The sequence below is a fragment of the Fistularia commersonii genome, chromosome 14, assembly GCF_037954325.1.
Source record: "Fistularia commersonii isolate RoL2024-O1a breed Wild chromosome 14, RoL_Fcom_v1.0, whole genome shotgun sequence".
Classification (NCBI taxonomy): domain Eukaryota; kingdom Metazoa; phylum Chordata; class Actinopteri; order Syngnathiformes; family Fistulariidae; genus Fistularia; species Fistularia commersonii.
Window position 1 is genome coordinate 18064908 of NC_141297.1, and position 27575 is coordinate 18092482.

General features: G+C 41.8%; 1 protein-coding gene across 2 annotated transcripts in view; it reads left to right on the plus strand.

The window, feature by feature from the left end:
* Positions 1-27369, plus strand: part of plod1a (procollagen-lysine, 2-oxoglutarate 5-dioxygenase 1a) — a 46261-nt gene extending 18892 nt beyond the window's left edge. Inside the window, exons 13-19 of one of the 2 annotated variants that reach the window (XM_086160043.1) lie at positions 1086-1227; positions 1447-1560; positions 3200-3265; positions 12355-12459; positions 13735-13881; positions 14575-14700; positions 27150-27369. In XM_086160043.1, the coding sequence (XP_086016169.1) occupies positions 1086-1227; positions 1447-1560; positions 3200-3265; positions 12355-12459; positions 13735-13881; positions 14575-14700; positions 27150-27260 (811 nt within the window). In that variant the 3' untranslated portion in view covers positions 27261-27369. Of the gene's footprint in view, positions 1-1085; positions 1228-1446; positions 1561-3199; positions 3266-12354; positions 12460-13734; positions 13882-14574; positions 14701-16624; positions 17046-27149 lie in introns of those variants that run through there. The other variant, XM_086160042.1, reaches the window with a different exon arrangement.
* The last annotated feature ends 206 nt before the right edge of the window (positions 27370-27575 follow it).

The following is a 27575-nucleotide window of genomic DNA, read 5'->3' on the forward strand; positions in this document are numbered from 1 at the left end:
TGTGCCTCCATTTTTGAGGCTGTGATCATTAGGCGGTTGTGTCTGTCAAGGTGGTAACCACTGAATCCATCAATGGACACCGTTAGTGAGGGATGCCATCAAGCTTTAAAAATAGGCCCTTTCAGGCTGTGAGACTCTGGCAGCTGGCAGGTACTGCCAAAACTCAGATATGGGAGGAGTTTGGTGAGGCCCTGGAGAATATCTTTCAGACAGATTTGAGGAGATCCTAATCCACCATCGGTGGCTCAGGAGGGGGAAACATTGCACTGCCAACATTTTGTATAATGGAGACGGTGTGCTGCTGATATTGTGGGTCAGTTGTAGGAACACTTCAAAGACCTCATCAATCCCTCAGACATGCCTTTCAAAGAGGAGGCAGAGTCTGGACTCCCCTATTTCTGGGGCTGAAGTTGCCAAGATGGTTAAAAGGCTCCTTGGTGGCAGGGCCTAGGGATGGTTGAGATCTGGTCTGAGGTCCCTGAGGCTTGGGCTAAGTTGGGGCTGTCCTGGCTGACATGTCTCTCCAACGTTGCATGAACATCAGGGGCAGGGCCTCTGGATTGGCAATCCACGATGGTGCTCCTTCTCTTTTAAGGGGGATTAGAGGGTGTGTTCCAGTGGGGATTGCCCTCCTGAGTGTCTCAGGAAAGGTCCATTCAGAGGGTGCTAGAGAGGAGGTGCCTGTTGGGTAGTCGATAGTCAGATTCTCAGATTCTCAGATTCCTTTACAGTGGATCAGAAATTGCCCAAACAGTCTAAGTGTGTTTTGTGGACCTAGAGAAGGCATTGGATCCTGTGCATTGAGGAGTCCTGTGGGAGCTGTGGGAGGATTTCTCTCTATGGCAGATTTTAGATTCTGCTCTACATTGTTGGCTGTCAGCCAGATTTGTTTCTGGTAAGGGCAAAAATGCAAAAATGCAACACATACATGTTGAATTTTTTTGTTTTATTTGGACATGCTAGATTAGCTGATAGATTTTCCACCCTGTTTGCACTGCTTTTATGTGCCTTATGAAGAAAATCTTGAAATATCTTATTGAAAATGTACTGTTTTCACTGTTGTGGGATTGTAATTTCTGTTGCAGGGGTGTGTGGAATGTGCCATATGTATCCAGGGTGTACTTGATAAAGGCCAACATCCTTCGCTCAGAGCTCAATGAAAATGACCTGTTTTACTCACAAGAGGTAGACCCTGACATGGCTTTCTGCCACAATGTTCGCAACAAGGTTGGTGAGAAAATCCAAACATATTATGTTTTGACTATAAAAAAACATAGCACTGAAATTGTCACATATTTCAGAACTTTACAAATAATGAAAAAAATCCACAAGTTAAGAAAATGACTGCACTCATTCATTGTTTCTGGTGTATTCTTTACTGAATTATTGAAGTAATATGCAAAAGTATGTTAAGCACTTTGCCCCATTTGGGACTCTTTCTTTCAGGGTATCTTCATGTATGTAACAAACATGCACTCTTTTGGTCGCATCCTATCAACAGAGAACTACAAAACTGGTCACCTACATAATGATTTGTGGCAGATATTTGAAAACCCATTGGTAAGCACCTCTTCAGTCAATCAAATGCACAATATTATCTGCTGTACACTAACTACTGTCTCCTTAAATGACTAAAGCGTATTAAATTGATCAAACAAATTAGTTTTTTTTATTTAGCCTATTTGGATTTTCGCGTTTTAGATATACATACTTTCAAGATTAGCATGATTAACCCAACTAACACAAAACACCCAGAATTCCAGTACCAGATCCATTCATCCACTATCTACCGCTTATCCTGCGGTCAGTCGCAAGAAAGCTGGAGCCTCACCGAGCTGTCATTGGGAAAGAGACGGGGTACACACTGGACCGGTTGCCAGTCAATCGCAGGGCAACATATGGACAAACAATCATTCTCTCTCTTTTTCACACCTCTGGGCATTTTTTCCAATGTATTCAAATGAATTAAATTAAGTAAAATTAATTAAATTAAATCAAATTAAGATGGATCGCAAAAAATGTGCAGTTTTGGAAAGAATATGTAGGTTGTTTTTTTTTTTACAATATTTTTTCAATTTGATGGCTAATTTGAAGATACATGTGTCCTGACCTTTTTGGAACCCCAGTATATATTAATAATTTCATCTGAAAAATATATACATTTTATATAAAATCCCATATTGCCTGGATGATGAGTTTGAAAAAATCAAGCAATTTAGAACCACGTCCTCTTCATGTGAAAATTGTAGATGGCATGTGTCCGTATAATACTTTACTAAAAGTCAAGTTCTTTTTAATATTGAGAAATATAAAATCACAGATTGAGCATATAGTGATGAGCATAGTCATAAACACACCTTCAATACTAAAATCAACTTTGTGTCAACCATTTCTTGTTGTGTTATCTTTAATTTTTTACTTTTTTAGTTGATATTGATATCAATATCCTCAATATCTGAATTGAAATAAGGAGTAAGATTCAGTTAAATTAAACTATTTTAACTTTTCTTCTATCTTGACTTCTTTCTTCTTTTTCTTCTCCTTTCGGCTTTTCCATTCAGGGGTTGCCACAGCAAATCATCCTTCCCTATCTAACCCTATTCTCTGTAACCTTGTACACGTTGAACTGCTGTTCATCCTTTCCATTTGTATCTCTCTGTTTTGCCAATCTGTATAAATCATTCTGACCCACCTTACTGTCCAACTGAGCATACAAGTCATTGTATGCCCTTTGTTTTGCCTTTGCTACCTCCATCGTGACTTTACGTTGTATCTCCCAGTACTCCTGTCTGTTCTTTTCAGTTCTCTCAGCTAACCACTTTCTCTGTATATACTCCTGCACTTCCTCATTCCACCACCAAGTTTTCTCATCTACCTTACTTCAAGATGATACACGAAGTACTCTCCTACCTGTCTCCCTGATCACATTAACTGTAGTTGTCCTTTCATCTGGAAGCTGTCCCTGTCTCAGGATAACACCGGCCCGTGCCGCCCTGAGGCTACATTTTTCTTCTATCTCAAGTAACACTCTATTATATCATTTATCCATCTTCTGTAAAAAAAAAAAATAGACAGCTTTGATTTATTTATTTTTTTTGTCTTTTTATATAACATGGCATACCAACGTTGCATTTTTGTGGCTTTGTGAATAATTGGGTTTATTGTCATCATAGTAGCTCTGTATTTACGCTGATTTTAGGACTGGAAGGAGCGCTACATCCATGAGAACTACACTCACATCATGAAAGAGAAGCTGATTGAAACTGTGAGTTAAGCATGACTCATCTGCTGAGTAGTTTCAAGTAGTTTTTGAATGGCTGTGGATGGAGGATTGTCAGTTATAGTTGATGAATGTGAAGCAAGAGGTTCTTGAAAAGCCCCTAGTGGCAGAGGTACATGTCTCCAATCAGACTGACTTGATTTCCTCCCAAAAATAATTTTTGTTTGTCAATTTGCTGTCGCATATGACTGCAGAAATCTTTTTGGGGCAAAACCGAAATTGATTTAATTCACATGGAGACATTGATGAGTAAAATAACATTCTCGCAATAAATAAGCACCTTAATTGATTTGGCTTCATCAAATTTGAACATGTGTTTGGGAGGCTTTGAGTTTTTCTGTGCTTTCCTTGGTTTTTGCATGAGATTTAGCATTGCAAAATGAATCCATGATTAGTTTGTTTTATTCATCATTTTGTCAAGCATTTATTTTTTAACAAACGACATAGAGAATATATGATAAAATCAAAAAACACAAATGCTGTCAAAACTAAAGTTAAAGGACAACACCCCTCCCCGCCCTCTGTACAATTGTATTGTTCATCATTATTTCAATTATGATGCTTTTCCACATATGTTAAATGTAACAAGTCTGTCATAAATAAGAAGAAATATTTCTTCCTGGCAATCAGTTTTAAGAAAATACACTAATGGTGCAGATTGGACACATCTTGAGTTATGAACCCAGGCTTATGGGGTGTTTTGGGTCTTTGATCATCAGACACTTGCCCAGGCGAGCCAGCTGGGGTTGATCAGACCCTGACTTTTATCCAAGCAGTGCACTACTCCATACCTCACCCCTCTACCTGACCCCTCTGTATAGAAGCCCCTTTCTGGCTTTTGAAACTTTAATTCCTCTGTCAGGCCAGAGAAAGGAAACTGCAGTTTGTCAGTGTGACCATAAAGGGCAGTACAACTCAGACTCTTTGAGCTGCGGGGGAATTGGTTGGTGTTATGCTCGAAGGTCTCCACTGGTGTTGTTGGGTCTTGACACATTAATAATGACCACAGAAATCTCTCCAGGATGCCATGTTGATATATCCACACCGTGTATTTCCCTGACAGGCCTGACTTATCCACTGCTGCCAGCCAGTTTTTCAGCCCGGTGTGCATCGCTTGGATCACTGCTGTGTCTCCCAGAGTAGCGTAAAAGATCTTTCCGAAGCTCTTCACCGGCTTCTCTGTCAGCGATTTAATTTGAAGTTTGTTCATGTGGAAGTGGAACTTGTCCTCCACTTTCCCCTTCCTCACAACGAGGGACCTGCATTGGCTGGCTTGAATGTAATTCTCGCCCAAGATGTTAGCCTTTCGAGTCCTTTGAGGAGCCAGCAACACCCTGGCACCAATGTCGCTTTGACAGTTAGGTTGTCCGTAGAGGCTCAAATCAGAGATTGGCGAATGCCAAATCTAGAAAGAGGCCCTCTACATTCCACTTCCGCTGCCTTGACAAGCATGGTCATCGCCAAGGCAAACTGTGTTACTGATATGGTGCAACTAGGGATGATGCCTTTTCCCAGGCGATGCCGTGCCGATGCTGTTTGTCCAGATGTGAATCTCATGTTGAAACAGTTTTAGTAGTCCTGTATGAGCTCTGTAACCTTATGTGGAACATGGTAGGTTGGCAGGGCTTTAGTCACCAGTTTATGGGGATGGATCCATAGGCATGGCAGGTCAAGCCAGATGACTGACAAATCACCTTGGTTTTCCCGTACCTCGCAGTTTACGGTCGTATGAAAAAGTTTGGGCACCCCTGATCATTTTCAAGATTTTCCTTTCTAAATCATTTGTTGTTCGGATCAGCAATTTCAGTTAAATATATAGCAGTGATATTTGAGAAGTGAAATGAAGTTTATAGTATTTACAGAGTGTGCAATAATTACTTAAAAGAAAGTAATCATTTGGGCACCCCAACAGAAAAATTATATCAATATTTAGTTCAATATTTAGTTTAATTCTCCTTTAATTCCGCTTTTAGTCTAATTCTCCTTTTGCAGAAATAGCAGCCTCGAAACGCTTCCTGTAGCTTCCAATGAGGGTCTGGAATTTTGTTGAAGGTATTGTTGACCATTCTTCTTTACAAAACATCTCTAGTTCAGTCAGGTTTGATGGTTTCCAAGCATGGACAGCCCACTTTAAATCACACTACAGATTTTCAATAATATTCAGGTCTGGGGACTGAGATGGCCATTTCAGAACATTGTACTTGTTCCTCTGCATGAATGCCCTAGTAGAATTTTAGCAGTGTTTAGGGTTGTTGTCTTGTTGGAGTATCCAGCTCCGGTGCAACTTCAGCTTTGTCACTAACTCATGAACATTGTTTGTAAGTATCCGCTGATACTGACTGGAATCCATGCGACCTTCAACTTTAACAAGATTGCCAGTACCTGCACTGGCCACACAGCCCCACAGCATGATGGAACCACCACCAAATTTTACTGTGGGTAGCAAGTGTTTGTCCTGGAATGCTGTGTTCCTCTTCTGCCATGCATACCGCCCCTTGTTATGTCCAGATTACTCAATTTTAGTTTCATCAGTCCACAGCACCTTACTCCAAAATGAAGCTGGCTTGTCCAAATGTTCTTTAGCATACCTCAAGCGACTTTGTTTGTGGCATGTGCGCAGAAAAAGCTTCTGCCGCATTACTCTCCCATACAACATCTCCTTGCGCAAAGTGCGCTGAATAGTTGAATGATGATGCACAGCGACACCATCTGCAGCAAAACCATGTTGTAGGTCTTTGGAGCTGGTCTGTGGGTTGAGTTTGACTGCTCTTACCATCCTTCGCCTCTGCTTATCTGAGATTTTTCTTGGCCTGCCACTCCGGGCCTTAACTAGAACTGTGCCTGTGGTCTTCCATTTCCTCCCTATGTTTCTCACAGTGGAAACTGACAGCTGAAATCTCTGAGCTATCTTTTTGTATCCTTCCCCTAAACCAGGGGTCGGCAACCCTTAACACCCAAAGAGCCATTTGGACCCGGTTTTCTCGGAAAAGAAAACACTGGGAGCCGTAATTACTTTTTTACGTCTAAAATAAAGGTACCACTGTATATATTGTTTTTTTATTACCTTTACACTTTGTGAATTTCAGAAGCAACACACTACACACTTGTTTATACAAAGTATTGCGGAGAAAATAAAATTTTATTCATGTAATGAACTCATTTTGAGCTTTGGGCTTTCAGAGTGTGTAGCAGAGCCTTGACCTGAATCTTAAAAATAAATCGGGAAAAAAAAAAATCACTGTCAGTAAACAAAAAAGAAATATTTGCAAAATATCTTCATAAATATTTATTTTACCTGGTTTATGGGACTTCTGCTCCTGAACTTTGGCGCACAGCATCTGTGAATCTTGACTTACCGGCTGGCGGGTATACCGGCTTCCTTGAGTGTGACATTATTTTGAGCGGCAAAAAATAATAAATATAATTTTATTTAATATTTCACAATCACAATAATCTTCCAACTTAGAACTAAAAGTTAAAAAAAGGAATTAACACAAATGAAATACACATCAATTAAATATTTATAATTTATTTTCCCAAGCCATTCGGAGCCGCAGTGTAAAAATGAAAGAGATGCATGCGGCTCCGGAGCCACATGCGGCTGCCCTAAACCATGATGTCGAACAATCTTTGTTTTCAGGTCATTTGACAGTTGTTTTGAGGCTCCCATGTTGCCACTCTTCAGAGAAGATGTAAAGAGGAAAACTTGCAACTGGCCACCTTAAATACCATTTCTCATGATTGGCTTCACCAGTGTATGTAGGTCAAGGGTCAATGAGCTTACCAAACAAATTTTGTGTTCCAATAATTAATGCTAAAGGTATTCAAATCAATAAAACAACAAGGGTGCCCAAATTTATCCACCTGTCTACTTTTGCTTAAGTAATTATTGCTCACTTTCTGCAAATCCTATAAACTTCATTTCACTTCTCAAATATCACTGTGTTTGTCTGCTATATGATATATTTAACTGAAATTGCTGATCCGAACAACCAATGATTTAGAAAGGAAAATCTTGAAAATGATCAGGGGTGCCAAAACTTTTTCATTTGACTGTAACTAGGTGACCACACCGGTGTGTTCTATGCAGGCTGGTCTGCACAGTACATTCATATTGCAGCTCTTGTTACCAATCGCCCTGTTATAACAACCTGCTGTTTCTTTTGCTCTCCCTCTAATAGGGGAGACTGTTCCCTCTTCACTTTTCTCTTGTCCCCTCTCTGTTCCTTTAGTTCAATCCTTTCTCATTTTTTTTTCTTTTTTTTTTTTTACTCTCGCGGTTCTCATCTGGGGGATGGTTATGTACGCCCCAGACGTGAGCGTTTCTATGATTGATTTCCATCTCTTGGCGAAGGTGGATGGACCATCCAGACCCGCCTCCACTGACACCATCTTATGATCGGTTTGTTTTTTCAGTTTTTTCCTTTTTTTTCTACTCACACAACAATCTGTACCTTCACACTTACTTCTGCAGGCTGGCAATTTCGTTGCCCTCTCGAGGTTTCCACTGACCCAACTGCCTTCAGTGGTGCAGCACAGCATTCACACAAATACAAAATTCAAACATTTACTATAATTTTGGTAACGGTATCTTGAACACTAGCGATCCACACGGTGCAATCACTTCCGCTGACCCACTAGGTGGAGCCCTCGACTCCCACTGTCTTCTTTCACAGTGTACCAGAGGTTGTCCTAACCTCGACTAATCTTACGTCAAATCAACTCCTCCCTTCTCTCGGGGACGGTATCTTGAACACTAACGGCAGGCACGGATCATTGTCTCACTTTGTGAAACTAGTCAGTGAGAGTTGATAACTCCACTTAACAGAACATTGGACAGTGTCTCAGAGGTTTTCCTAACCTCGGCTGATAACAGATAAATCACCGTTCTCATCGTGAGTCCTCGACTCCTCCAGAGGCATTCCTAACCTTGACTTCTTTTTCTTTCTATACCTTCAGATCCAACACAATGTCCCTCTGACTCCCTACCTTGGTCAGCCAGTTCCTCTCCGTCACTTTGTCTTTTACCGGATTAATTTTCAGATTTCATTTTATTTCTCTCTATTTAAATCACCCATTCTCCCTCAGAGGGGTGCTGAATCTCCCTCATCCGCAAATCCGACTGGATGCGCCTCAGCGGATGTCTAGGGAGGGCGAACGATCCCCTCGGGGTGACATTCATTCGGGCCCGGGAATTCTCGTAAGTGTATTTCTTGACGTCTAATAAACCACTCATCACCTAATCAGTTCCTGTCAGTTTTGATGTCTTTCTTGGATCACATCTGAACACGCTGGGACAACACTGGGCGAATTTTAACACTGCAGGGCCAAAGGTCCTCCTCCCTTTGCCTGTCGCTGTACGTGTCGCAGTCATATATTTGCACAATGCAGTCAGTCTCATTAGCTGAGTCCAGTCTTCAAACCCTGGTGTACATGTACTCCTCCAATTCCTCAATAGCATCCCTGCTGCAGTGATGAGGCTTCCAGTTATTAGTGCGTACTTTCTTTTATTAACTCCCTGTGGCAACAGTGTGCCGCTATCTCCTAGGGGACAAAACAATATAGAGATTCTGGTCATTTTTGTACCAACCACTCTCCCAGTTTCTTTAATACTTCTTCCAGAAAGGTACCATAGGCCATTCCTAAAAGTCATGCAAAAATGTACCATCTTCTCCTTTACATTTCCAGCATCTTTTGTCTTCCACTAGGCCCAATTTAAAAGCTTCATAGGAGTACAGTAGCATCTATATAATTTTGTAATGGGTAAATTTGCTTCTTATATTCTACATTCTAAATCTCATTGCCATGTTGATCTTAGAATTTCAGTATTCACACTTTGTATTTCCATTACATTTTGTAAAATAATGAGGCACTATGAGGTGTACTTGGCAGGTCAAAAAGGTTTTTTATCCTATTAGATTCTTCTATGTTCCTTTTGAGTGGAAACACACTTTGTACACTGTTCCATTCTTGTCGATATTTCCAAAATTTACCCTTTCCTCCAAATGAAATTGATCCATAAACTCCTTATACGAGTTAAAAACTTCTTACTTAGATAATCAATCATATGTATGCTGTTCCTCTGCCAAAATGCTCCAACAAATTGAATGCTAACCTACCACAAAACGTGGGTTGTCCCATATGGAAGAATAATCCAGCTTGGAGGCAGCTAATATGGGAATTTCTTTACCCAATCTGGCTGAGATTCAGAGTTAACCCAAACTTCTTCTCCTTCCGGCTTTTCCCTTTAGGGGTCGCCATAGCAAATCAACCTTCTCCATCTAACCCTATTCTCTTTATCCTCCTCTCTCACACCAACTACCTTCATATCCTCCGTCCCTCTGATAGACTAATTCCTGATCCTATTCATCCTGGTCACTACAAACGAGAACCTTGGCATTGTTATCTCTGCGACCTCTAGCTCTGCCTCCTGTCTTTTTGTCATTGGAACTGTTTCTAGGCTATATAGCATCGCTGGTCTCACCACTGTCTTGTACACCTTTCCTTTCATTCTGGCTGATAGTCTTTTATCGCATTATACCCCTGACACTTTTCTCCACCAATTCCAACCTGCTTGAACCATCTCTTCACCTCTTCTCCAACCTCTCCGTTGCTCTGGACTGTTGACCCCAAGTACCTGAAATCCTCCAACTTTCTGATCTCCACTCCCTGTAGCCTCACCGTTCCACCTGGGTTCCTCTCCTTTACACACATATATTCTGTCTTTCTGCGACTAACTTTCATTCCTCTCCTTTCCAGAGCATATCTCAACCTCTCTAGATTTTCCACAATCTGTTCTCTGCTCTCACTGCAGATCACGATGTATTCTGCAAACAGCAAGGTCAAAGGAGATTCCTGTCTAACCTCATCTGTCAGCCTGCCCATCATCACTGCAAACAAGAAGGGTTTCAGAGCTGATCCCTGATGAAGCCCTACCTCCACTTTGAACTTCTCTGTTACCCCTACAGCACACCGCACAACTTCCTCACAGCTAGCACATATGTCCTGAACCAGTCTAATATACTTCTCTGCCACTTCAGATTTCCTCATAAAATACCAAAGTTCCTCTGCATTGTGGCCTACAAAAACACAATGCAGCTCCCTCTTGGCTTCTCTGCACTTCTGTTAGCATTGTCAAAGCATCTGTAGTACTCTTTCCAGGCATGAAGCCATACTGCTGTTCACAAATGCTGACTTCTGCTCTCACTCTAGCTTCCACTACTCCTACCAATAACATCATTGTATGGCCCATCAACTTTATCCCTCTATAGTTGCCGCAATTCTGCACTTACCCCTTATTCTTAAAAATTGACACCGTCACACTTCGTCTCTATTCTTCAGGCATCTTCTAACTCTCTTAAGATCCTGTCAAACTATAAACTAGTAAGAAACTGGACTGCTGCCTCTCCATACCTCCACAGGTATATCATACCACTGCCTCTCCATACCTCCACAGGTATATCATCAAGACTCACTGCCTTTCCACTCTTCATCCTCTTCAATGCCTTCCTCACTTCACTTTTACTAATCTATGCTACTTTGTGGTCTACAATAGTCATCTCTTCTTCCCTGGCCTCTTTCATTTTTCACATTCATCAGCAATTCAAAGTACTCTTTCCATATTCCGATTACTCTTTTAGCATTTGTCAATACATTCCCCTCTCTATCCTTAATCACCCAGACCTGTTGTACATCCGTTCCATCTTCTCTGTTTTTGCCAACCTGTATAGATCATTCTCTCCCTCCTTACTGTCCAACCAAGCATACATAAATGCGCGGTGCTTTACCTTACGTTGTACCCAATCTCATCTCAGGCTCTTGCCTTTCCTCTTCGCTGTCTGCTTTGGAACACACCTTCCTCCTCTCCATATTTGATTTACAGTAGCCTGGTTCCCTGTAGGTCAATGGCGGTAGTTGTTAACCCAGGCCTTGACCAATCCTTATGATTGATTCTCAAGTTTGGTTTTGGCAAAAGTTTTACGGTGAATGCCCTTCCTGACGCAACCCTCTGAGTCAGTCCCAAGCCCGGATAAATGCAGAGACACTGGCTGTCACGGGGGCGGACTCGGGCAGGGAACCACACCTCAGAGCAGAATCTGGGTTGAAAGCGCTTTATTATGTCGAACAGCAGGTAGAGTGTCGCTGGCAAGCCCCTGGCCCCGAGACAGAGTTGCACGGGGCTGGGTCTCACCAGGCAGGGTGAAAGCAGGACAGGGTCAGCTGTTACACCGCCCGGCTGGGTCCGGTCGTAACGGGGTAGGGGCCCAGTCATGGCAAGGTAAAAGCAGGGCAGGGTCTGGTGGCTCACCTGGGTCAAGGCAGGATCTCGGGCTGGGTCAAGGCAGGATCTCGGGCTGGGTCAAGGCAGGATCTCGGGCTGGGTCAAGGCAGGATCTCGGGCTGGGTCAAGGCAGGATCTCGGGCTGGGTCAAGGCAGGATCTCGGGCTGGGTCAAGGCAGGATCTCGGGCTGGGTCAAGGCAGGATCTCGGGCTGGGTCAAGGCAGGATCTCGGGCTGGGTCAAGGCAGGATCTCGGGCTGGGCCAGCTGTTGCACCGTCCGGGCATCCCAATCCCCCGGCGCCAGGCAGAGCACGCCGCTGCCCTTTATAGGGATCTTGATTAGCGGCATCTGCTGCAGCTGGCGCCAATTACAAATTGGACCCAGGTGTGATACCTTGACACTGGCCCATCCCCCCCCATCCTCGGGTGGGCTCAGGGAGACATTGGCCAGTGTCATCGCCCGATGTCATCATCCAGAAGTGAAAATGAGAGGTATCTGATTGGGAACAAGACTCAGATACAGGCATCACCTCTGATTTCTCTCAGATGCCTTAGGGGACAGGTAAATAATCCTTACCTTTTTTATGAAGCCATCTTCAAATCCAAAGACCCACAACCTATAAAGGAGATGAGCCAGTTCTACCCTGTATATGGTTTTTCAGAGTCCAATGCGATTGCCGCAGTAAACTTGTGCCAAAAGTGTGAAAATGTTTTCTGCATTCCACCTGTATTTCCATAGTATCATTGTGTAACCGGTAAAGTCAGATCATGCCATGTCATCTCTGTCTCTAGCCCTGTCCTGATGTGTACTGGTTCCCAGTCTTTACTGACATTGCCTGTGACCACCTGATTGAGGAAATGGAACACTTCGGGAAGTGGTCGGGAGGTGGGCATAAAGTAGGTTGTCATCCTGTATCAAAACTACTACAGTAGACTCTCAAAGTGACAAGAAATTAAAGATATTTAAGGTATTTTTGTGCTGCACTTTTCCAAACATCAGTGTTGTTTCATTAAGATTTTCAGATTAAAGCCCTAAATCAGAGGTGCTTGAGACATATGACTTCCCACAAACCCAAGTAATCAATATCTGTATTTTATATTGCGTATTTTGTCAAACCAAGATTGGCCATTTCTGATCATGTTATGATTTTACAATTTCATGGGAAATCTGCAAGAATTGCAAACCTGCAATTCTTGCGGATTTACATGTATTTCTTAGTTTAATTGTTATTTCTTTTTTTTTTGTTTTGAAATGATCAGATTCTATCAATTCCATATCGGTGAAAGTTGAGAAGTCTGTTTAAGGCAGTGCTTCTCAATTATTTTCTGTTACGCCACCCCAAGCGAGAAGAAAACAATTTGCCCACTCTCCGCCGCGACTACAAATAATATCATTTGTCTATAAAATTGTTATAAGTACACGTCTGCATAAAATTACATCCTTATTAACATTAAAGAAAACAAATAAGAAAGAAATATAGTTCAATTTACAACAAAGACTAACTTTATTAACATCGTTTTTAGGTCTTTCCTCGTCTCCCACTGTAGTCACGGTGAAGCCAAGCGCTACATACGCTTTGTCATTGTCATATTTCCTCGTCTTAGCTTTCGGGTGACTTTCTTTTGTCTCATTATCTTCGTGTCTCTCCGCCTCTCTTTTCATCCCTTTTAAAAAAAATTCATGTTGTCTCTTGAGGGTTTGTTTACTGCACTTCATATCATCTGCTCGGTGCAACAACAAAAAAAAACACCATAGAGCTAATACTCTCCGTGCACACTCTGACAATGAGAGCGCCACTGCCAACTACCGTAGTGGATGTGCAATTACACTTTATTCTTGTACGGCAAAAGAAGCATGTTCCCCCAGAGTCTCCCCCCCCCCCCCACCCCCGGCATCGCACCGCGCCCCCGCAGGGGGGGCACCCGCTATTTGAGAAGGGCTGGTTTAAGGGAACATTTTGAACTGAAAAGTGCTAGATCCTTAGAATGATCCAAGTATACCACTATCCCTATTAGCAAAGTCTCATTAGCCTCATTAACTTGATCAAATCTTGGTTATGTCTTGTCATTTATGAAGAGGATAAATTACCGGTAACTACTGTAAATTATAGAAATACAGAATATGGAAAATGTGCTGTGTAAGTCAGTAACATACTTTATATTGCTGGGCAGGATAAAAGAATCCAGGGTGGCTACGAGAATGTCCCCACCATCGACATCCATGTAAATCAGATTAATTATGAGAAGGAGTGGCAACAGTTCTTAGTGGAGTTCATTGTTCCTATTACAGAGAAGATGTATCCAGGGTACTACACCCAGGTAAGAAAAACCTTCATGTAACATAATTTAATGTCATGAATAATGTTATATGAATAACAACTAAAAATAGATTCTTGTTCTTAAAACTGTCATAACATTTATTCTGTTTGTGGATTCATTCTCTTGAGTCTAGAAATAGTTTAGGCTTCCTTCAAGCAATTAACCAACAACATTATTCTGAATTTATAGGATTTAATGAATATCAAAATCAAGATAAAGAAAATATATAAATAATGTATAATCACATTCCAAAATTTATTCTGCCACCCCATTGGCAGGGATTTTTTTTTTTATACCGATTTGTGCCTAACCTTTAGCAGAGGGTAGCACTCACCCCTTGTCATGTTTATTCTACATCATGCTAATGCTAGTTTGAGGGTCTGGCACGCAGGGAGCATTGTTCATAATGGACAATCACATTGCATACCTTCTTCTGTCAGCCAATAATTTTGCCTTACCATGACACCTTACCATTAACTATAAACACAGCTTTTACTACCAGTTAAACGAGGTGGTCAAAGCTTGAGGACATGTTGATGCAGGTAATGAGCTTTTCTCTGTTTCTGTGCCATGCCTTGAAATAAATCTTGTAGGGGGAGGTGATGCTTTATTTTTTGTGAGCACTACCTCTGTGAATGGACCTGAAGTGTCTGTTTGGTTGCAAGATAACTGTCTTTTTGTCTGTGTTTGCAGGCACAGTTTGACCTTGCCTTTGTGGTTAGATATAAGCCAGATGAGCAGCCCTTTTTGAGGCCACACCATGACGCGTCCACTTTTACTATTAACATTGCCCTCAATCAGGTGGACCAAGATTACCAGGTGAGTCTGTGAAAAAATAGAATTTCAAAAACACAAAAAAGGAATTTATGCCCTCTGTGTATATCCTGCCTTCTATTTTCCCTGTTCTTATTTTTTTGAAGTTTGCAAATACTGATTAACAATAGTATTGAAAACATAATGGAGCCATTTAGGACAGTTTTAGATTGCAATTGTAAAATAGAAATCTTGGGCCATATATTAAATAACATCAAAGACTAATGCTGTCTACACACCGTTTAACCTGTTTCATAGAACCCACACTGTATTTGTCTTTTCCTGAAACGTTTGACTCATATACAATCTTGTTGAAGTATTACAAAACATCCACAATGGATGCAGTGGATTTACTGTTCACATGAGCAGTGATCTACTGTAGTTTTAGTATAAATTTTCAGTAATAAAACTAACATCAATTATTCTTATGTCACACCTGGTGGAACTGAAGCCAAGATGAAAATTTTAAGGTGGTTTCAAGATTCCTGGGGTGGAATATTTTGTTCATATATTGGTTTAACAATAATAAAGTATCCTTTATTAATCCCTCTTTGGGGAAATTCGTTCTCTACAATTAACCCATCATGGAGGAGCAGTAGGCTGCCATCCACCAGCACCAGCAGTCAGGGGTTCAGTGTTTTGCTCACCAACTTCGACACACTAGGAGGTGCTGGGAATTGAATCCAGAATGTTCGGTTTTTAAAAGACGATCACTCTACTGCCCCACGCCGCCCCTTAAAACAGGTTAATTGACAAAGACTAAATTTTTTCCCCTCTGAATCACAAAAGTGCTGAGAGTAGGTTTTAGTAAGGTTATATTTGGAAAATGTACAATAAGATAATTGGGGTAGTTGTTGCTTAATGCACTTAATAATGTATAAGCAACATATAAGTGGACAAGAAAATTCAAGATCACAGTTATAGGTCCCCTCGTGACCCTGACTGCATGATATGTGGTAGATAATTCATGGATGGACAGTCATACATCCATCCATACATCCATCCATCCATCCAAACAGTCACACATCTGAGAGTTAAATGTAATAAAATCTTAGAATATAAAGTTATAGAAATGAAAAAAATGAAGTGATAGATATCCCAAATTTGATGGAAAAATAGTCTGATTTATTATTTTTGTAAAAAAAAAAGTCAGTGAGTTTAATTATACACTGAATAAGCCTCTTCACACAAGATTATGTGCATGCTAATTTTAGCATGCAATTTGAGTAGCAATACCTATTATTCATCCATAGCTGACCCTTTCCTGACAACCCAGTGGCCTCTCAGAGTTCCATTGTTCATGATGAGATTGTGAGTTTCAGGGAAATAAGCAGTAAGTCTTTCCTAATGTGTACTAAGGAAAAGAATAACATAATATAATTAGACCAGTGGTTATCTACTGCAGGAATAAAATTGGATTCTGAAAACACAATCAATCCACACATTTCCCAAATGAAATTCACTCATGTGCGCACACACATACATGCACACACACACACATGAGGTAGGTAGATGCTGTATGATTCATGTTTGCAGTTTGACACAAAATTAACCAAAAAATATTAGATTATTAAAAGTACCAACAAAACATACTTCGTCTTGACACAAATTTCTGATATAGAAAAATCATCAAAAGCCTTCCATTGAATCCTTGTGATGAGACACTTGCTGTCTGATGAAACTTTCAGAAACCAAAATTTTATATTTGAATTTTTGAGACTTGAGACACTGAGTATACCCAAAAATGTCTTTCAGTATTTACATGCTCATTTCCTAGGTCCCTCTCCTAATTTGGGTACACGCAAGTTATCTGACTGATAAAACTGATCTCCAAAAAATGAATACAAGCCTACCGCTTATGACATGATATTTAGAACAAACAAAACTCCTTTGCAGGGATTTTGGATAATGTGTCATGTTGTGATCACAGGGTGGTGGATGCAGATTCCTTCGCTATGACTGCTCAATTAAGGCTCCACGCAAAGGCTGGGCTCTCATGCACCCTGGACGCCTCACACACTATCATGAAGGCTTGCCTACCACAGCTGGAGTGCGCTATATCGCAGTGTCCTTTGTAGATCCTTGAAATTAAGACAAAGTACAAGTGTAATATTGTCATACTTTTATTTATATGTGCCATTTGAGAGACAAAGAGATGAGCCAGAGGATTAGAGTACTTTTCTTATCAATTATTGAGCAGTTCATCATGTTCATTTCCCTTGTTCTGATGTCCGTAATGATTATCTTTTTAACATAATATTTTTGACATTGATGCACCTGTAGCAGCAACAGATGACTTTATGATGGAAGTAAACTCCAATGCAAACAATGAAATAAAATAAACAATCATTAAGAAGATGTAACCATTTTTTATCATAAACATCTTTTTATATTTAAAGTGTGACTTTTTTTCAAATGTTTAAAAACGACAAATTACATCCCTGATCTGACTTAAAATTCTTATCCTTTCAGCTTTTCCCTTCAGGGGTCACCCTATTCTCTGTATCCTCCTCTCTCACACCAACTACCTTCATATCCTCTCTAAGAGAAGCCATAAAACTTCTCTTTGTTTTTCCTTGAGACCTCCTGCCTGGCAGCTCCAATTCCAGCATCCATCTACCAATATATTCACTATCCCTCTCACAGGGATAGTGAGAGATATCTGTACTATATCAGAATACAGAAAAATGGTTCCTTAAAAGAATGGCTTTGATTACATTAATTAACAAAAAACATCAAAATGGGAAAGATAATCTTAATAATTCCTAAAAAAAAAAAAAAAAGGAGTTAGTGAGCAGCAGATTGTTGAGCTGTTAATTTCATTTGAAGATAATCCTTTTCTAAGATGTAATGATGATCAAGCACTGATCTTGTGACATGTACAGACATATGCATCCAACACCAATTGTATGGGAAGGAAGTTATTTGCTCATTCAATCATCCATTCATTTTTCTTTCAGCTTACCCCCTACGCTGGGAAGCTGGAGGGCCAATCACTTCCAGATAAACACAGTTGCAAGTCAATCAAAGTTCTACATATGGATATCTAAACATTCACCTCTCATAGTCAGGCCTACAAACAAATTTCAGTAATCAGTTAACCCACTGACAATGTTCATTCAAATAATCAACAGTTGCTGTACTGTTACAGAATTTTTTCATATATATGACACTAATTCTGGGACATTGAAGTAACAGTTCATATGTAACTTCAACATGAGACTGGTTCATGGCTTTAATGAGCTTGGGTGCTTAAAAATGCTACTGAAAAGAAAATCACTTTAAAATGAACATTTACTTCAAAATCCACACAAAGAAACTTCAAAATGCCCATATGAACAATGTTGAGCCCCACTGGTCAGAGGTGGGGGATCCTCCAGATGTTAAAATCATTATTATTGTATTAGTATAAGTTGAGTTTACTAGGCAGTACAATCCCTTGTACAATCCCTCTCACTTGGTGAGGGGTTGAGGGTAAAGGTATTAACGCTTCACAGGGACCTTCAGGTGGTGTTTGGTGTTTCATTGAAAGGCCCACGACACCGCTCAATGGCGACATCTGGCCTTCCAGATGTGCCCACCTCTGCATTTACCCTTCGTTGGTCATTTTGTAGCCCAGTTGCAGTCCCTTCTCTTTATTCCAATCCAGTTGCTGCTTCATTCAGCAGTGCCTGACAGTGATTTGACAGCATGCCGGAAAGCCTGTCCTCTCACTCCCATTCCCTTAGGAAGCAACCTGGTTGTGTCTCTTGGAATAGTGGCCCTGGGAAAAACTGGTTTGCAGCCAATGAGGATGTACCTCAGTGTTGCGGAGATTTGACGCAGCGCACAACAAGGATCTTTACAAAACCACTGGTTTAGGTTTGTGTGTGGGAAGAACACCATAGGTGTCTGTCACGATGTGCTGGGGCGGACTCGAGCAGGGAACCACACTTCGGGACAGAGATGGGTGGAAAGCGCTTTTATTTGGTTGAAGTTGCAGACTGGACTAGACGGGTTGCAGACTGGACGAGATGCAGACAGAACGGCAGAAGCTGGGCCTTAACGGTTCGGATTGCAGACGGGACGAGTTGCAGACGGGACGGCAGAGGCTGGGCCTCAACAGTACGGGTTGCGGGAGGGAACAGAGGTCACGCCGGCCAACTGGGCCCGGCCGTGACTCGGGAAGGGAACAGAGGTCACGCCGGCCAACTGGGCCCGGCCGTGACTCGGGAAGGGAACAGAGGTCACGCCGGCCAACTGGGCCCGGCCGTGACTCGGGAAGGGAACAGAGGTCACGCCGGCCAACTGGGTTTTGGCCATGACTCAGGAAGGGAAAGGAGGTCACACCTGGGGTCCGGTCATAGCAGGGGTGAGGTCCAGGTTGGCAGGGGTGGGGTCCGGGTCGTGGCAGGGTCCCACAGTAATCCATGAAGACCACAATCCCCCGGCGCCAGGCAGAGTGCCGCTGCCCTTTATAGGGATCTCGATTAGCGGCATCTGCTGCAGCTGGCGCAGATTACAACGGGGATCAGCTGTGAACCCTGACAGGTGTCTATGATGATAAAGCTGATTTGGCTTCCTGCCATCTCCCAGAGATCCAGAGCCAGTTGAGCTTTCCAAGTTCAAGGTTTTTTCAGCTACCCAGCTTACCCAGCCTTGTTTGGACGGCGAGACTGCCTTTGCGCATCTGTCTGCCTCTTGTTGCTGCACCTGAGCCACTACCAGCTTTCTCCTCTGGCTTGATTTTGCTTTGTGCCATATTGATTGACTCATCCCAAACCCAAATCCACCTCTTACATGCTGCAGCTGGCCTACAATGTCTCAATGCCTGAGAGCAGATTTTGCTTGCTTCAGGGCCTCAGATGGGATCAGTTTCCTCCCAGTTGCCAATCTGGGAGCAGTGAATTGAATCTTGGGACTCAGTCAGGGTCATGTTCAGCCTCACTTTGGTGCATTTAAACTCCTCTATGAGGCATATCCAGGGCACCATGTCCATACAAGCCCATGTTGCTGAGGCAACGCAGGAAGCAAAGCGATTTCTTGATGTATGATCTGATATTACCCTCAAGCTTCTAAAGTTTGGTCATAGGGATCTCGTAGACCATGAGACATCAGGTGATGGAGCAATCTAAACTGCAGGCACTACAGTTTCAACCTCCAAGGAAGCAAGGTCTTGTGACAAGGCCTTTGATGGTTTCTTTCCTCAACTGATCACTCTGGCCAGAGCCTTGAGGTTTGCGTAGTAACAGCACCCTAGGCCCTTTACTGGCAGCTCTGATACCAAGGCAATGGGTGTCTGCTTGATGTGGAACCTCTGGTTCACAAGTTTTCCTTTGACAATGGATATGCTCCTGGACTCACTGGGTTTGAACTTTATCCGTCTCCAGTCAATGTTGACCTGAAATTTTCTCAGTAGCTGTTTAGTGCATGCACCAGTCGAGGTCAAAGTGGTCAAATCACCATGATGTTGTATATTCTGTTGTTTGAATACAGAATTGCAGCTCTTGGAAGTAGTTCCTCACCAGGCCTGTGATGGTAGTTGGGATGTGGAAGAAGTCAAAGGCTGTCAAGATGAGAAAATGGGGGACGGATCCAAAGGCGTTGGCTCGGTCCAGGAATAAGACGTGCAGATCTCTTCCCTCCCTTTTGGCGCATTGGATCTGGTGACTTATCATGCTTGTATGCTCCAAGCATCTGAGAAACCAGGTATTCCAGCTCTCTGCACAGCTGTATCTATCATGTTATTTTGCTTCAGGTAATAATACAAATATTGCTATCTTCCGATAATGATAATGATAATTATTATCATTAACAATAATAGTAATAATATTAATTGACAAAAAACACCAAGAATGTTGTACATCCAGCAGGTGATGCTCTGTGCCTATAAATTATCCTCATAGATGAAAGGAGGTTATACAGTGAGGTTGTTGGATTTTTTTTTTGTCTCAGCTTATAAAAACTTCACACACATACTTTTTATATGTTCACGCACAACCAAATGAAACAAATTTTTATGCCACCCCTGTTTAACTCTCCCCATGAATAACATACTGCAGTAAAAATATGATCAAAATTGGTGAAAATTCCAAGTCAAAATGTGCTTTGTACTGGCCAGTGTGATGACAACGAATCAAAGCCATTTTGTCACACTTTGCAAGGCCTAGCAGATCTTGAATATACTCTTTCAAATTAGCATTTTATTTTGTATTTTGAAAACAACAAAAAATGATCATGAACAAAGATTAAATACTTTTCCAGGCAGGTGAATTGGACGGGTTTAGAATACTTGAAAGAACAGATTCAAAAACAGTGCAAGCAGGCATGCGCCCATGCAGTGCACATGCACACACACAATGGTGCAATGCCCGACACTAATTAAGAGCAGAAGTGAGCTAGAATATCACCGATATTGTTGTCACAAAAGTAAGGCACCAGTTTTTCTGTTTATTATAGACAAATCGCTATATTTAACAATTGTGCTTGCTGAACTTCAACTTTTTCAGAAGGCCATATGAAGACTTCTGAGTAATTCTCTCAATCAAATAGTAGGAAATGGAAGCAATGACTAATATTGTATTTAGATATTTCTATTTCATGTTTTAATTTAAAGCTTTTAGACACTAATTTTACATGTCTCACCTTTAACAATGGGTGCACAATAAGCAAGTAGATGTAACATGCTGAAATTGATAGATTATAAAAAAAACAATGACAGTGGGCATTAAATAATGCATCCCTGATATGGAGTAATTCTTTGTCTCTTTCATCATTATTTAAATAGTATCTCAGTGCAACTGTTAGTTTGATCATCAGTTGGACCTTTCATTCCCTCAGCAGTGGAAATGTCAACAAGTCAGTTTAATTAACATGTTATCTGGTGTCTTTGTCTGTGTATTCTGGCGTCAATGTGTCTCATCATCCAGCAAACTGAATCTCTGCTCATATGGGTCATCTGGCCTCTTTCCCTACATATAATGTGTGGAAAGAGTGACAAGCTCTGGAATACCTTTCTGTATATTTATCTATTTATTCTTCTAGTTGTTTAACCATGTGATAATATGGATGCAATTAATGTAAAATATATCTTAGATGCTGTTAAAACACTCCACAAGTGTATATAACCAACAAGCAGAGGTGAATGATAGTCTGGTTGTCATTGCAGTACTACTTTCAGTCTAGCAGCCTCAGACTCTCAATTTTCAGTCTGCTTATGGGAACATCAGACATTTTAAATGGTTGCTGTCCCTTAAAAGTAGGTGTTCAGTGTATAGGGTGAAAAGCAGATGTCTGCAAGTGACAAGGCAGTTTGCAATGTATAAAAATTATAGACCTTCCCTGAAATAGAAAAAACAAATCTAAGATGTCTTATTAATTTTAAAGAGTGTGGTCTGGACCTCAATATGTAAAGTGTCATGAGATAGCTCTGTTTTGAATTGGCATTATATGAATTTAATTTGAATGGACTTTACTTGAATTGACTACCAAATACCCAAAGTATGTTGTAGCGTCTGTGTTTTATGTGGTTGAAATTTTGTAATGGTTGACTCCCTATTGCCTGCCCAAAGAGGGAACACTTGAAGCATCAGACAGAAATGATCCGGAATTGTTGCTGCTGCTCTGTATGTGTATAGTTTGCATGTATAAAAAGTATTTTGTTCTCCCTCACTCTGACACTACCAGACAGAGAATGGACACTTAACAGAAATTCATTTATTTGTCACATTTCACACACATACAGCATAAAAAATAAAATTTGACCACTGCATTAAACCCGCAGACAGCCACTTAGCTGCAACAAGCTGCAGGCAAGCAGTTAGGGTTAGTGAAGCAGTTAGGGGTTCAGTGACTCTCAACACTACTTTGACCCCTTAATAGTGATTGGCTGTGAAATCTGTTTGAATCCCACCTGTGTTAAGCAGCCTGGTTTGGGTACAAATACTTTCCAGGCTTAATCGTATCTAGCCCCAGCTTTCGTACAGTATATTTGTTCAGTTTGGATTGAAGATCAGCATTTTTCGGTGAAGATGTCAATGGTGACATTTGACCAGGGTCTCTTCAGAATGGTCAGGTTTAAGGAGTTCTGCGGGTTCTTGCGCAGACCAGACACCTGCCACCCACCCACTGCTGAAGTATCTTATCCTGCTGCTGAAATATCTTATCTTTATTTTCACTGTCTCTGTACGAAGCTGTCCGCCCTTTGGCTTTGCAAAGGCCCAAGGGCATGACCAAGTATTTGAAGTGCCCAATGGGGGTCTTAAAGGCAGTCTTCCATTTGTCTCCAAACAAGATGGTAGGCGTTGTGGAGGTTGAGCTAGGAAAAAATGGTCCCACCTTGAACTGGTTTGAAGGCTGACAACAGGAGGGGTAAGGGATACATATTCTTGATGGTGATCTGATTCCATCCTCTGTAGTCGATACAAGGCCAGAGCGAGCCGTCCTTACCAACAAAGAAAATCCCTGCCCCAGGGGGAGATGAGTGGTGGATAATACCTGCAGCAAGTGATTTGTGGGTGTACTTCTCCAGAGCCTCCCTTTCCGGACAGGAAATATTATAGAGCCAAGTGGAAGGAAGCGGAGCCCTGGGGAGGAGATTCATTGCACAACCGTAGGCAAGGAGGAAGAGAGAGAGCCTTATCTTTGCTAAAGACCTGGTTGAACTTGTGATATTCTTCAGGGACATGTCAACCGGGTTTGCTTCTTTGGGATTGGTAGGAGGCAGACTTGGTGGGATGGCACTCTGCAGGCAACAGGATAGGCAGATAGATGACCATGGTTCGACTGAGCTTGGTTTGATGTACTGGAGCCAGTTGAAGCCAAGGAGAATGGGTGAGTGTGACATTGGGAAGACGTAGAAGGATATTTGTTCACGATGGTTTCCAGAAATTATCAACTCTAAGGGCTTGGTTTTGTGGGTGATCTGAGGTAAGGGTCTACCATTTAGGGCAGAACCGTTCAAAGGTGTGGACAGAGGTATGGTTTCAATGTCAAACTGTTGGACCAGAGAGTGGTGGGCCTTGGATGGGGGAAGAGCTGGAAGAAGAAGAAGAATGGTTAGTCTAATGCACAACCGGCTTCTCTCCCTCAGGTGATTATCAAGGCGGATAGCCAAGGATATAAGTCCATCCAGGGTTTCTGGCTCATCCACAGGAGCAAATTTATTCTTCAAGGAGTCTTTGAGGGTGTGAAAAAAGGCGCTCTTCAGCATGGGTGTTCCACCCAGATGCAACAGCAAATGTCCTAATGTCAGCGGCAATGTTGGAAACAGTTCGCTGACCCTGTGCAAGCATCCTGAGATTCCGGGATCAGGTGTTGTGGTCAGCTTGAACTCCTGAAAGAATTCCTTGAAGGTGTAAGGGATGGGTCCCAGAACCGGACCTTGGGCCATCTTGGGTCCTTGCTGGAAAAGAGGCCCAGGCCAAAGAAATCTTGGCATCATCGTGGGAGAAGCAATGTACGTAGCAATTAAAGGCTAGGGTGCATTGTAGAAGAAATCCCTTACAACCCCCTACCTGTCCCAAGAATTTCTCTGGCACAGGTGTGCTATCATCTCAGGAAGTGGCGAGAGCCTGAGAGACTGGCGGGGAGGTGGGGGCCTCTATAAGAGGAGGAGATGTACTAGGCTGAAGGCTCAGGAGTAGCTGGGTCGGCTGATCCAAGCACTGAGTAGCACTCTTATTGTAGGCTGAGGGACCTAAGAACAGCATCGTGAGAGTGGACAAGAAAACTCTGCTCAGCAATGGCTCTCCAGAGAGCATCCGCTGGGTCAGAATGGCCGATTGTTCTGTCATGTTTAAGGACATGCAAGGACACTCAAGAGGTTAGGGCATCTTAAGAGGTTTATTGACGAGGTAGGTGAATGGAGAGCTGTGCAGGGGTATAGTTGTGTTGGGAATGTCACAGGGGGCTCAGGAACTAGGAGCTGGCAAGGAGAGGCATCAGGGGTCACAGGAACTAGGAGTTGGCAAAGAGAGGCATTGACCATCAGGAATTAGGAGCTGGTGAGGTCACACAAGAGTATCTAAACCAACTTACAATTGCATCACATTTTCATTATTTATGTGCTGCACTTGCTTCAAAATTCTCAATTTGGAGCTCTAAACACAACAAAGGTTGACAAAGACTATATCTTTATATTCAATTATAGATTTGTTTAACATTGTTCTTCCATGGTTGCTTTTATTTTCGGTACTATAACATGATTACAATCTATAACTCAGCATTGTCTGTGACTGAAATTTCAATGTCCCAGCAGTCTGTCTGTTCCTACAAAATTCAACACTGTGACTTCTTCCAAATGGGGAAACAGTGCAGAACAAGCCATTCAAATAGATTTTACTCTCTTTGGAGAGGCTGTTTTCCTACCTTAAACAATCTGTACACTATGCTTGAGTGTACCCTGGTCCCAGTATGTTGCATGCGCCTTCAGTGCTACAGTATGTGCCAGTATCTTCAGAAACCCAGATAGTTACTGTCAGTGATGGCAAAGCAGTGTTAATATATTTTTGTCAGTATTTGGCTTGATATGAAATGAGAAAAGATCAGTCAGACCCTTGTCACTTACTTTCAATCATCATGATGTTAGCTGTCCTTTATTCCTACGCTTTTTTCCTTATCACTTTCATTGAAATGCCACATGACCAGAGCTTGGAAAGCTTGAAGAGGCTCGATATGCTCTGATGTATGAGTGTTATTCATGAGATGTGATAGACTAATTAAAAGCAGACTGTTTCTAGTGCTCAGCAATCCTAGATGCTACAAAATACCCTGTGAGAATGTGGAAATAAGTCTGTTAATGTTCCCCTTGTTTCAGTCACTAAGCCACTTGTTTTATCCTGCATTGTGCCTTATTTAATTACTGAATCCGAGAGAGAATAGTCATCAAAGCACAAAGCTATAAACCAGACATTAGATATACCGTTACAAAGTTACAACAGAATGTATGACAAAAGCCTTTGAATATTGTATTGAATTAAAGATTTGAGAAAAGGTACCAATGTTGGTTTGAAAATAATCAATATTCTGTGTCTCCCTATTTTGTCTCTGCAACTCCACACCAGCTTATTGCGGACCTTTATTAATCTCTTTAGCCGTAATCTTGTTGAACCAATGAGTGAAATAATAAAAATTAATCTGACTCATAAATAATTCATGTTCAACAAACAGTGATTTAGCATGCTTTGAGGGAGGTTATGTTGCAAAGGTCACTGAGAAACACAATTTTAACTCAATTTGGTTACATCATTTGCATCCTATAATTTACGAACAAGCCAAACTGATTACTTAGTTATGCTGAAGTATCTGTATTGGTCACTTTCATTTTGTTGAAAACAAAATCAAATCATATCTTTAAAAAAGGCCATGACAAATATATCCCTCAATCCTTTGGCCAAAGGGGGAGGTAGCAGGTACAGATTAGCCACATTGTAAACCAAAATGGTTTAGCATCTTGAGTGTAAACAATCTTTTATGTACCAGACAGAAAAGTCAATTCATGCAGGATGAGAAGTCAAAACAGAGCCCCTTCAAATTTATACTCATCTAAAAAAATAAGCTGTTCGGTTCCACTTCTTGATCTGGTCTCCACAGAGTCCTTAAAGAGCTGGACAAAGGTCAATAGATTGCTTGATAGTGTAAGATGTTAGAGTACTATCTTTTAAATCAAAATGGCAATAGTGACTACCTTATATATTAACTGTGACCAATAAAAGTCCTCTTCTCCTTTCGGCTTTTCCCTTCAGGGGTTGCCACAGCGAATCAACCTTCTCCATCTAACCCTACTCTCTGTATCCTCCTCTCTCACACAAACTACCTTCATATCCTCTCTCACTGCATTCATAAATCTTCTCTTTGGTCTTCCTCGAGACCTCCTGCCTGGCAGCTCCAATTCCAGCATCCGTCTACCAATATACTCACTATCCCTGCTTCTTTATACATGACCAAACCGTCTCAGTCTCGGTTCTCTGATCTTTTCTCTGAACATATAACATGTGCCGTCCCTCTGATAGACTCATTCCTGATTCTATCCATCCTGATCACTCCCAAAGAGAACCTCAGCATCCTCATCTCTGCGACCCTTGGCTCTGCCTCCTGTCTTTTTGTCATTGGAACTGTTTGTGGCCAAACAGCGTCGCTGGTCTCACCACTGTCTTGTACACCGTTCCTTTCATTCTGGCTGATAGTCTTCTATCACATAGTCACCCTGACACTTTTCTCCTCCCATTCCAGCCTGCTTGAACCATCTCTTCACCTCTTTTCCACCCTCTCTGTTGCTCTGGACTGTTGACTCCAAGTACCTGAAAGCCTCAAACTTCCTAATCTCCACTCCCTGTAGCCTCACAGTTTCACCTGGGTTCTTCTCATTCACACACATATATTCTGTCTTGCTGCGACTAACTTTCATTCCTCTGCTTTCCAGCGTATACCTCCACCTCTCTAAATTTTCCTCAACCTGTTCTCTGTTCTCACTACAGATCACAATGTCATCCGCAAACATCATGGTCCATGGAGATTCCTGTCTAACCTTATCCATCAGCCTGTCCATCACCACTGCAAACAAGAAGGGACTCAGAGCTGATCCCTGATGGAGTCTCACCTCCACCTTGAACTTCTCTGTTACCCCTACAGCACACTGCACCACTTTCTCATAGCGAGCATACATGTCCCGCACCAGTCTAACATTCTTCTCTGCCATTCCAGATTTCCTCATACATTTCGGATCTTATGCGACTGAATTGAACTTTTTGTAAGTCGCTTTGGATAAAAGCGTCTGCCAAATGACTGCAATGTAATGTAATGTAATGTAATGTAATGTAACAATACCAGAGCTCTTCTCTTGGCACCCTGTCATATGCTTTTTTTAGGTCTACAAAAACGCAATGCAGCTCCCTCTGGCCTTC